The 12908-nt window shown below is 35.5% G+C and overlaps 1 protein-coding gene across 1 annotated transcript; it reads right to left on the bottom strand.

Annotated features, from left to right (window-relative positions):
* Positions 1 to 277: 277 nt before the first annotated feature.
* LOC128674067 (uncharacterized) lies at positions 278 to 2192 on the bottom strand. The gene has a single exon (XM_053752360.2). The coding sequence runs from the start codon at positions 2132 to 2134 to the stop codon at positions 464 to 466; it is 1671 nt and encodes a 556-aa protein (XP_053608335.1). The 5' UTR covers positions 2135 to 2192; the 3' UTR covers positions 278 to 463.
* Positions 2193 to 12908: the final 10716 nt, after the last annotated feature.

The following is a 12908-nucleotide window of genomic DNA, read 5'->3' as shown; positions in this document are numbered from 1 at the left end:
CTGTGTGTAAGTATTTTTATTTTGTATTTTATACTTATTTTATTAGGAACCTATTTAAGTTTATCATATAATACATATGTAGATATTGTTACGTCATTATCTTTTGTAGTAGTTACTTGTAATTGTTACAAAGTTGAAATGTGAAGCAAAATAAATGTGGTTATTTGTGGCTGATATAATAAATTGATAATAAAAAGATATTTTATAGCAAATGCTCCTCTTTTCTTTTTTTTTAAATCATCTATGTGATTCATTGGAATGTTTAATAAAACAATAAAACACTAAATTTTGTTATTATAAGTGTATAAACATAGGACACAACAAAACATCCAGTAAAGGAACAAATAACACACTAGACGTCTACTGGTAACGTCAGCAACAATTCAACAATTTAAATTAAATAAATTAATAAATCACAGTCTTACAATATTTACACTATAAATAAATTACTACAATTAAAACCCTATTGGCGTCTATAGAAAATATTGTCTAAGTTTAGACTTTCGTTCGTTACATCACGTCTTCGACGACGTCCCAACATCATAGGAACGACCATCGCCATTGTAGCAGGGACCATCCCAGCTCCTACAGCAGCCAAAATGGTCGAACTATCTGGAGAAACATTTGAAGCTATCTTCCTCTTAATGACCTTGGTCTTCACTGGCCTAAACTGAGTAGCTGCTACGTCCAAATCATGTTTTTTGTCCATATCCCGTTTGGACTCTTCTACCGTTTGGAAACTCTTCTCAACTTCAAGTAAACCACCGTGAGACGTTGTCATATTGGTGTGAGCTTTATCCACAGGCAAAACTGTCAACGCAACTGCTTGATGTGATGTCATAGATCCAAATTCATTTATTTCCTCCGGCGGAGGGTTCAATGATCTCTGGCGCTTCTTATTTCGATATCCCTTTGTTGTGGAAAGTAGTACCCATTGACCATCTCCATAAGGAGGCCTGGAACCACGATCGTTATCTAAATCTGGAGACCCCGCATAAATTACTTGAGTTGGCCTCCTCATTGGGCGTTTTTGTTGAATAGCTTGATGCAAGGCTTCATATTCGTATGGGAAGTGCGATGGTCGGTTGTCAGTTACTATAGAATCTGATATACCGTAAAAAACTGTGTCATCACTGGAATGTTCGTCAGAATCACAATTTGGCTTATGAGGCCTTCTTCCTTCATCTGGAGACCATGTCGACGTATACGAAGTTTGCATCGGTTTATTCCATGATGGTTTCGAAGGAATGTCGTCTTCGTAATCAGGCGTCGTGTGTAATTTATTGTTGAGGAAACCAGGGCGCAGCATAACCGGCCTTTTTTGAGGATAATTGTAAGTATTGCCTGAGTCTTGATTAGTTGAGAATCGATCATCACTAGGGAACCTATTTTCATCTTCATGCCAGTGGTTAGGTTTTTGTTTCTTCACATTGGGTTTCCATTTTGATATTTTGCTCGTAGACCACGCCACAGGTTCCAAAGTTACCCAGCCATCTTTGTCATCATACGGGTGCTTATGTTGTTTTACTTTAAGTCTGTTCCAAGTAGTGTAAACTTTACCATTATTGTAATCATCATTGTTATTACTTTCTATGGAGTGATAGCGGTCTGAGTCCATTGATTGGTAGCGATCATTATCAGGTATTTTATAGCGATCGTTGTCAGTTGATTGATAACGGTCACTCTCCAATGGTTGATAACGATCTGTTTCGATTGATGAATAACGGTCCGACTTAATTTTATCTTTCTTCAACTTCGCAGCCAACGCGGTTATTGCTTGTAAACGATCCTGAGAGAAATCACGAATATCCTTTAACTTGTCATTCTCAATAGTGAACTCGTCGAGCCCGTCATGTGGGCCTTGATCTCCATTGAATCCTTGTTGGCAAGACGGTCCATAACACCTCGGAGTTCCATCTACTTCGTGTACTATATGAGTCATTAGATTCTTCAATTCGGCTTCCTGGTTAGGATCCACTGTGATTTCTTTCCAATTTTTGAATGGTGCTTTTTCAACGACAGTGATTGGTTCCTTTCCAGGCACATCCAGTTTGTAAGTTTTCACTTGATCATCGTCCGAGCTGGCCAATGCCAGGAGCATGCAAAACGTGAATGTACGCACTGTCATTTTCATTTTTCACTTTCACTTCGCGTGGAGACGCGCGGGCAGTCGCGCGGGCACTGAGCGCTGACGGTTGCTGCACACCTCTGATATAGTTTTGATTGTGGATGCATTTGTTGCCCCTGCCCTCCCAGTAGTGTAAAGGTCGTCGAACACAAGTTTTGGAGGCAGCCGCAAAAAGATTCAAAAGTAATAACTTTTCTCAAAAGTAATAACTGTTCAATTCGCATTGTCGGAACAATAGTTCTGACAATGCGAATATTATCAAATTATCAGATTGCTGTGCAACCGAATATTTGTTGAAGCATTTGTTTCTAGTTTGTAATAGTTACGTGATAACATTTATGTACTTACAAGAAAGTAAATCGAATTAATTATTACGCGAACTTCCTAAAGATTTCCATCACTAGAGCACTACACTTGGTGGTAGATTTTAACTTAAAATAAAAAGTCCGACCACACCAGGGATATCGGCAGAGGTTCGGCAGGTCGGAAGTGATTGTGAGGACATGTATAATCATTATTAACGGAATTTTCATCGAAGTATAAAATCAAACGACTAAACGTATAAAAGAAAACGAAACGACAAACCATTTATTTAATAGCACGAAGCCATCGAAGTGGCTCGATTCTGGCAAGAATATATTTAGGTTGCACCCAATAGAGCGTTGATTTGCATTCGATACGTAAAGAAGAAGAAGAATAGCATGTATATCATCAAACGTTCATTTGTATGAACGTTTGTACAATTTTCGTACGTTTTGTATGTCCTAAGAGCGTCGCTCCCACTCATTGCGATCCTCGGTCACGAACGTCGAGCGGGATAATTACCATCATTTGGCTATCGGAACATCTCAGGCCGCGACCCGAGGTGAAAACATTTTTCATTTTGCGCCATTTTCTCCGCGAAGAATGGGAAAAGCGCACAATGGATGATGAACTGTTGCCAGTTTTCCACGGCCTGGTACGGGAAATGCTTGGCCCTTTTTAGAGATCTCAAATTGAAACTGGTTGCTATCCGTTTCGATGTTTATGTAAAAAAATATATCGTAAATACGAAAGTAAGTATATCTGTCTGTCACGCTTTCACAGCTAAACCGCTAATCCGATTTTGATTAAATTTGTTGTAGATATAAATAATAATAAGGTGAAGTCAATAACACCAATGTGGAGGCTGCGGGCAACAGCTATTGTTTAAATAAATTCGTATAATCTGTTTTATTTTTTTTATATTTAAAAATATAAAACATTTTATATAGTATTCATATTTTATCTATAACAATAAAACTAAATAAATAAAATTAAAAATAACTAAATTGAATTTATACTAAAAACTTCAAATTAGATATTTACGAAAATACCAGTCCCGGCAATTCGTTGCTTTGAGGTAATGTGCCCAGAAGGCTGGCAGCACTGTCACGTTGTACGGCAATGCTGATTCTTTGTAACTTTTTGGATTCACCTCTATATAACTTTTTGGAGATGGCGCCAAATAAATAAATTTGACCTTTAAAAGTTGGTACCTAACTTTTACCTAAAATAATTATGGACAGGATGATGATATAAGGAAGTTAATTTATTTTAAGAAAATAAATAAAAATATATATAAACAATGCTCCAAGAACACAGAAGCTTTATTACTCATATCATATCGTAAGTATATTGTAATTTGAAATTATTTTATTCTTGTAAATTGTACAATCCCAATATCAATTGTCAATACCAATGCCAGAAATATAAGAAGAAACCACAAAAGACATGATTCTGTGAGAGACCGTAAATTAAAAACTATACCTACCTATATTTTTGTGCTATATACTTGTCTGACGGGCAGACACAAGAATAAGTAGACATTAAATTGAAAAAGTCAATCTTAAACGGATGCGTGCCTTACAATTAGAGCGAACTGATCGCGATAGGGATAAAACTGTCATTACAGAGAGAGTCACGGACTGGGGCGCTATTCTTGAAACACATAGGAAATGAAACGATTGGTTTTATGTGGAGTGAGTTTTATGAAAGACTTTCATCCGACGTATCCGGGGAAATTAATTAAATCTTATAAACATTTACATTTTAATTGCGAAAGTAAGTTTAGTATTCTCATCATATATATTTTTACTAGTACAAATCAACTTGGGGCAAAAATATATTTTTTGTATGTATGTATGTTAGTAACGCGATAACTTTTGAACCGTTGGTCTGAATTTGATGAAATTTGAAAGGTATGTAGGATCTGTCAATACAATTTTTAGGTTCGTGGGGCAACTGAATCTATTCAGTCGATTTTGAAATATCCACAATTTTGTAAAAACTCATCAAAAATGTATTGTGTTCGCGAAAGATCTAATTTCGCCGCGGTCAACTAGTTTAATTACTTTCAGGATTCTTGAATTTTAATTCAGACACCAAAAATATGATCATCTCTCAATCAATCCTTATGTTTGCGAGTAGTAATAGAAAAGAGATCGAAAATCAAAAGGCAATCGAGAAAACTAATTAAAAAAATGTCGAAGGCTTTCAAGAATCGAGTCTGTCGGAAAAAGTTTTACGATACGAGTCACGTGCGATACATTACTCGTAGTAGATGCGATAAAAACAATTGATGGTCAAGTAAGAGAGGTCGTGTTGTGACACTTTTTGCTAGAGGTAATGTCGACATGTTATGGCAAATCGTGCGACTTTCTCAAAAAGTGAGTTGCAGGTTTTTACAAGTTTCTTTTTTAATTTACTGCCAGTTGAAGTAGTGTAATCGTTTATAAATTTAAATTTTGAAACAATATTAATTATGAAATTTTGTACACAGAAAAGTATACAAGTTTTAACTTCACCATACTTATTTGTTCTACGAAAAGTATTTTCATATAGATTATAATCATATAAATATTTGAAATAAATAATTAATATGCAATAATTGAAATATATTCGTGGCAACATTTTATCCTTTGACGACCTCGGTGGCGCAGTGGTAAAGTTCTTGCCACTGAACCGAGAGGTCCCGGGTTCGATCCCCGGTAGGGTCATGTTGGAAAATGATCTTTTTATGATTGACCCGGGTCTTGGATGTTTATCTATATATGTATTTGTTATAAAATATAGTATCGTTGAGTTAGTATCCCATAACACAAGTCTCGAACTTACTTTGGGGCTAGCTCAATCTGTGTGATTTGTCCTAATATATGTTTATTTATTTATTATAAGATTCGTATGTATCTCAAACATAAATGAAGGCTGTACATTATCATTTTCCTTCACCGGAAGCAAGTGGTGGTCTATCTATATATATACATAAGTCAGATTGGTATACAAATTCGAATCTGGGACCTTTCGATCAAGGCAGGTCTTAACCACTTGACCATCACCGTTTCCCTACTCATACATAGGTCATTAAACCGTTATTGTCACTATCACCATGTGGTATATTATAATCCGACTGCAGCCATTAAAAACCGGTTTGGCAAATTGCTAGAAAGGAGAAAATCGTTTTATTGCGAAAGTTACATAACCTTTTGTTGCGGTTAAGTACTATGTTTCTAAGGTAAAAGTGCAAAACTTAGTTCCCAAATTGTTGTTTCGCCAAATTGAATAAGTCTCCATACCTTATCGTCATTATAATAAAAACATAAGTAAATCCGCTCTCTCTCATCTGAGTGTTGATTCCTTGGCTATTGAGCGTCGTAGCCCAGAGTCCCCTTTCCTACTACCTACTACCCCTGACGTTGCAGGCGTCCACAAGAAACGGTGACCACTTCCCATCAGGTAGACCTGCCTGTTTACTACTTTGTTGTATAAACTAATTTTTTAAAACAATGCCATTTTTGCCACAAGCTTTTACTGTCATCAGAGAGATCTTTTGGCATTTAACGCTTGACATAACACCCATGTCCGTGCTGTAACCCGTTGCGGAGTTCCCTCGTTGCGTGCCGATCCTGGTTACACCATCAGGTCATGCTTATAATAATAATGCATTGTGACGGAAACTGAAGCGACGTGGGAAATCTCAACTCAGTAGGACAACTGGAAGTAGGAGAAATCTAACTTGCATGACTTGAGTGAAACTAAATATAAGTTTATATATAAAACTCTTGCGTTACTGAGTGACTGACTAACTGACAGACAACGTACAGCCGAAACTAATAGGCGTAGGAAGCTGAAATTTGGCATGTAGGTTCCCTGGGGAGTGTAGATGAGCATTAAGAGAGGATTTTTGGAAATTCCACCCGAAAGGGGGTGAAAGGGGTGAAAAATTTTTATGTGAAAGTTCTACACCGTTGAAGTTAGTGACTTGAAAACTTGGTTTTTAGTTGTTTTATGAATACGTGTTTCAGATTTTTCTGAAAATTAACTCTCAATCCCTAAAAAAGAGGGGTGATAATAAGGGGGGACTTAATACAATTTTCATGATAAAAAGCTGAAAATTGGTAAACATACTCTTCATAATTTTTCTAAAGAATGACCGTGATTTTACTATGAAATTTACGCGGGCGAAGCCGCGGGCACAAGCTAGTAAGCTTATAAAAAACGGAACCCTTTCCATTAGAATTAAACTCGAATATTATGTTTTTATCATGTTTTGTTTGACGACCTCGGTGGCGCAGTGGGCAAGTTCTTGCCACTGAACCAAGTGGTCCCGGGTTCGATCCCCGGTCGGGTCGTGATGGAAAATGATCTTTTTCTGATTGGCCCGGGTCTTGGATGTTTATCTATATATGTATTTGTTATAAAATATAGTATCGTTGAGTTAGTATCCAATAACACAAGTCTCGAACTTACTTTGGGGCTAGCTCAATCTGTATTTATTCTCGCCATGGCCCTCCGAATCCACCATAAACAAGCGCCGTGGTCACGGTCACAGTTTCTGCTCTTATTTAACGCCATCTCTATGCTTTCTACAGCGCGATGACAATTTCTTATTTTCACTTGCACTTTCTTGCAATCGTCCCATGAAAATCTCCGGTCAGGTGGGGTCATTGACCTCCTTGAGTTACATTTTTTTCTTCATGTAAAATTAGTATGGCGTTATTTTACCTTTTCAGATAATCTGTGGATCTGCTGATCCATCGTTTTATTGGGTTGGGTTTAAATATTGCTCGGGTAAAAACATGATAAATTATACATCAATAGATATTGTTTAGGACCTTCCTCAGGAATCACAATATCCATTGATGAAAACCGCATGAAAATGGGAAGTTTACAGGTACAGGTAGACGCTGCAGAGGTCTTTGTTTCATTATATGTAAGGATAAAGATAAGGTTGGAAGTTGTGAGTGTTGTTTTTAATATCTGTGTATGTACATTTGTAATTATTATGGTTTATGTTATACTAGCTGCGCTTCGCTCGCGTGGGAAATTCGGGAGAAAAAGTACCCTATGTGTTATTCCAGGTTATATTCTACCCGTGTAATAAATTTCATAACAATCGGTCCAGTAGATTTTGTGTGATAGAGTAACAAAGATCTTCATAAACTCTCGCGCATTTATAATATTTGTAGGATATGCAATAAATATATTACAAACAAGCTTAGTCATCAGTATGTGTCGTTGAGTGTAGTAGTCCATGTATATAGATTTTGCGTACAAGAGTAACAAACATACACACATACATCCTCACAAACTTTCGCATTTATAATATTTGTAGGATTACAGAAACATGTATTCTATCTTACAATAAAGCAAGCAAAATTTAAGTTGTTTTAAAAAGTGTCTTATACAAATAACTAATTTAAAAATAAATATTATTTTAATAGACGGAAACGAAACGGACGCTAATAACGTGTTAGCACAGTCAAAACGATACCAATAGTAAATCTCAATCTAAATCTCTTCATACATATCTTCGAATACTTAAAATCCATCTACTTACATCCTCCTTCACAAAGCTGTTGTGTTAAACACCTGCCGAATAGACCGGAAATTTTTAGCTTTTTAATTTTAATATAAATCCTCTTTGAGCTCTAGCTTCGGCCCCACAAAAGCTTAGTTAACAAATTCTAAACGTATTTGAGAAAAGTACCGACGAAATAACAAGGTATTTATTTCAGGTCAATAACACATAGGTATATACATAAAAACATATATATATATATAAAATTAAAAATGGTATGTCTGATGTTAATAAGTGGATGTGTGAATTGCCATTTAGTATCTGCTACCGGCTTTTCATTAATTTGCATTATAAATGATCATCAGTCTTATATAAAACTCATTATTTCGCGTATGGCTACGCACCAACGCCAAACCCAGGACCGAATCTAAGAACATTGCGTAATTTGAAAGAGATTTTATTTACCACAATAATAAATCAGCGACGTGGTTTATTTACAGTTAATTTAAAAAAGCGTGTCACAATTATTGTCGAATCGGTCGAGTAATTAAGGCGTGAAAGCATAACAAACAAATAACAAAACTTTCTCATTTAATTAAAATTAGGATTAAGTTATGAAATACCAGAACGGATTTGGGCCAAACCTATTTCGTGTGCCTCCATAAACGTATTCCACTATGTGCACCTACAGAAATGGCACCGAATCGCCTAGTTTTTCCTTGCATTGGTCGCATAAACTGAACAATGTAATGCGTTTATTCGCGTCCACATTCGTCTATCACTTATAGCACCGTATAATAAAGAGCACGACTATGTATCGATAATGTATATGAAATTTATTCTGAGATATTCCACAGTTATTTTTTAAACATATTTTTGTATTAATAAATATTTTTAGGTGCTATTTGTGAATATTCAGGGAAAATATATTAATAAGAGCGGCAAATTTTCTTCACCCGCGTAAATTCGTTGCGGGGATGGTATGTTATTCCGGGATAAAAGGTACTTAGCGTATAGTTATTTTCTTGTTGGAATCATGGATTAATATTACAATTAAATACTCGGTATGGCTACTCACCCACTACTAAATACTACTAATAATACTAATGTAGACATAAATACTTAAAAGTCCTCTTGACCCCATTGGTGGAGACGAGATGTGGAGCCATAATATTATAAATTATTTAATTTTATTTTAGGTAACAATATAAGTCTATAAGGATTTTTGTTCGGTGCGCAAAGTGGAACGCGTCCCATAAACCTGATTAGCTCCCAAAGCTATAACAATTAACGAAACATTAACCGACCTCTCCGGGAGAGGGTTATGTTTGTTCGCAAACATTCCAGGTTAAACTCGGTTTAGTAGCTAAATTATAGATTGTTTTCTCACTTGGCGGATTAAGTAAATTGACATTTAAACTTTAGTTGCATGCGGAAATGTTTCAGAAATCCGTTGAAATTTACTGAAAACTGAATGGCCCGAAGCCCAGAATCCGTTTAAAAAATTAACCTTTTAATTTAGAAGATTGGGCTGTAATTTTACGACCGGCCGCCTATCTGACTACAACGATCTCCGGGAATGCTATTGTTACACATCACCTGTCAACAAAACCTAGGCCGAGAAGGGCCGACACTGAACAGGAACAGGCTAAAATTAAGAAGATAATTCCGTTGTTTCAGAAAATACACACACATATATTTTAACAATTATATTAAATTACATACAAAATGTTAACAGTTACATTTATGCTTCTTAGATAATGAACACAAAAATACTCCACAACTTAAGAAAAAGACCGACCAGTCAAAACCGGACACATCAGTCCAAAATAACAATAAACTTCTACAAAAAGAGAATAACCACATAAACAACCAGCAAAAACTACTCCACAAAGCATATTGCGTGGTCCACTCTGTTACATTTGCCGAAAGGCATTGCATCATGGTCGTTGGAAAGCGTAATTGCCACCGTCTATGTTATAAGAGCAAGAAACAAAACACTTTCGTTGCTGCCCAAATGCTGGCTAAAAGAAATGGGGAACAGCGACATACGTAGAGCCGACAACACGATAAAGTTATATAAAAAGTTTTCTTTATAAATTTTTTAATTTGATTAACATTTTTTCCTCACATATAATTGATATTCGATTCAATAAATGTCCAATCAATCAATATTCAAACTAACTGTTTCAACTTCACAGTCGAAACAGTTACTTTGTCCAGTCTAGTATTTTTGACAAAGTTTTAACTATACAAAACAAAAATAAAACAATATTTAACAGAAATATTACACGCTTACTTATATTACATTTTTGTCAATAATGCAAGTGTTAAGCGATCGTAAAGTTAATAAACTAATATTGTCTATGTTATATTTACACTGGCCGTGCTCCAGGGCTTCCAACACTGTGGATAAAAACAAACAAAAGAAAAGAAGAAGAAAAAGAAGAATCCATAGAGAGTAAAATTCAAGAATATTTATTATAATTCATAACCATAATTAAAATTAGAATTTAAACTAATCAAAATTCACGTTTTCGGTCAGGTCCAAAAATAACAACTCGTCTCCATGGATTTCCCTGCGTGACGGTCAAGGCTGGTTACCCGGTTTCACTTTTGATCCAAACATTTTCACCGGCCGCTCTCACGCTCGCAACAATCATAATGTTCACAACAAATGGTGCTTTATTATGTACCTATTGTATTGTACTGCAAGCCCTAGGACCATCGTAGTGGTCGATCTAGACCATTGTTCGTTAATCTATTGTTAACGGTTAGTAAATTTTTAATTGGGATGTCTGGGACGCAATCAATGAAGTTCTACCATGCCTCTAATTTAATTTCCATAAAAAATTAATGATATTCAAAGCGTGAACATTCCCACATATCTTGAAATTTGGATTAAGATCTTTTCCAAAATTGTTTAGCCACTTGCGGCTTTTGAATAGAATACTGTCTTTTAGAAACATTAAGATATAGAAAATACACTATTCACCCTTTTGATATCACCTACTAGACGCGAATTCGAAAACTGCGTAGTTAGTATGAATGCTTTTATTTATACAATAATGAAAAACCAGCAATATATACAGAATCCGTCAAAGTTTGGCAAACAGTTCGACGACAGTGTGGAGCCGGCATTATACTCAATCAATGTAACTACATATGTCATAGAAATTTCTTGGAACAAAAACTTTGTTATGACGACAAAGTTCATTTCGATAAAACTCCGCATAAGTTTAAAGCGCCATCTAGTTTCAATAGCGAACACTACAAAAACGCGGAAAAAAATTAGCATGCGCTTTTAGGGTCCGCGGGAGAGCAGCGTATCTACTGCGAGCATCTACAATTTTGTCGGTATCACTTTGGTTAGATGGCAAATGGTACAAAAAATTGGCTCCATAGATTGTTTGGTCGTTTGAAATCAAAATTGGTGGAAACTGTAACAAATTATATTAACACGATGAATATCTTGAAACGAGAATACAGATCTACCGTTTCATTCAATCTTTTATTATTTCCAAGCAGTTTCATCAGATATTCGTGGTTAATTTATAATTCAAAATAAATAAAAAAACAAAAATATTGATTGGGTAAACATAATTTTACATCAAAATACAAATTGTGGGAACCTCCTTTTAAGCCATAATTTGCTTGTGCCAGGAGATTCCACTCTCTCGTAGCATATAATTTGTACATATAATTTGCCATATATACCATACTACGTAGTATTACTGGGGTATTATTTAATCTGTGGTAGTGTTAAACTTAATGACAGCACATATTATACACCTTACACCTAATGTGTTAATACCTATATATTGTACAATTCGCAAATAACTATAGAAAGTGTTAGGTGTTTATTTTACTTTAATATTAATTTTTATCTATATGTGTTAAGGTTTATATATTTTATATAGATAAAAATTAATGGTATACCAATAAAAGAGGAACATACGATTGGTTGGTATGACAAGTACTCAAAACTCCACTGGCCACGAACCATGGTTCTGATAGTTCGTGTCACTAGTGCCATAGAAAAATGAACTAATAGTATATTCTATATTGCTTATAATGATTAATATCAGTACTTAGTATTAGTAACTTATTGGTACGGGCGATAATACTTGGTTGCGATAGGGTCATAGGTCAAGGTCATTAATAGTGCTTCCGACACTAACTAGGGTCAGCAGTGATATCAATAATACCAATAATGGTATCGGTCAGTGGTACCAATTCTTTAAATAATATACACAGAGGCTTTAGTAACGTGGTAATCAACTACCATTACCACAACATTATAGTCGTTGCTTGTAATTTATGAGGACAATAGGAATGTTCAGTGAAAGTGGTTAGAGAACCTGGTTATTTCTCGAAAATGATCCAATTTTCTCGATGGTTGACTGTGAGTATATACTGTCAATGTAGCTTGGATTAGATAGAAACATTTGTTTTGTAACGCTTGCGAGTCTGAAACGGTTCTCCGACAATTGCTACAACAGAACCCTTTATCTACTAACGGTTCTCCGACAGAATAGAGGAGACATTATGTCGGCGAATCGTTGGTAGATGAAGGGTTCTGTCGTTCAAACGCCCGATGTCGAAACATTCTGTCGACGTAACGTTCGTAGACGAAGCAATTGTCGGAGAACCGTTTCAGACTCACGCTTGCTGATAAAGTATCTGAATATCCTATATAATAATATAGGATATAATATAGGATAGCCTATAATATAGATTATCCTATATTTATCAGCAAGCGTATACATATTATGTAATATATCGAACAAATAGCGTTTGAAAAGTGTTTTACAAGTGTTGTATAGGGCTAATAACTTCAGGAAGTCATATCGCGCTGTATTTTCGCGCCGACATTGCTAGTACGGCCATGTCTTTCGTAAACCAAAAATTTCGTACACTTATGCGATTATATATTATTATTGTAAAATTACAACACAACAC

The sequence above is a fragment of the Plodia interpunctella genome, chromosome 12 (assembly GCF_027563975.2).
Source record: "Plodia interpunctella isolate USDA-ARS_2022_Savannah chromosome 12, ilPloInte3.2, whole genome shotgun sequence".
Classification (NCBI taxonomy): Eukaryota; Metazoa; Arthropoda; class Insecta; order Lepidoptera; family Pyralidae; genus Plodia; species Plodia interpunctella.
The sequence above is the reverse complement of the archived record's forward strand: the minus strand, read 5'-3'. Positions and strand labels throughout refer to the sequence as shown.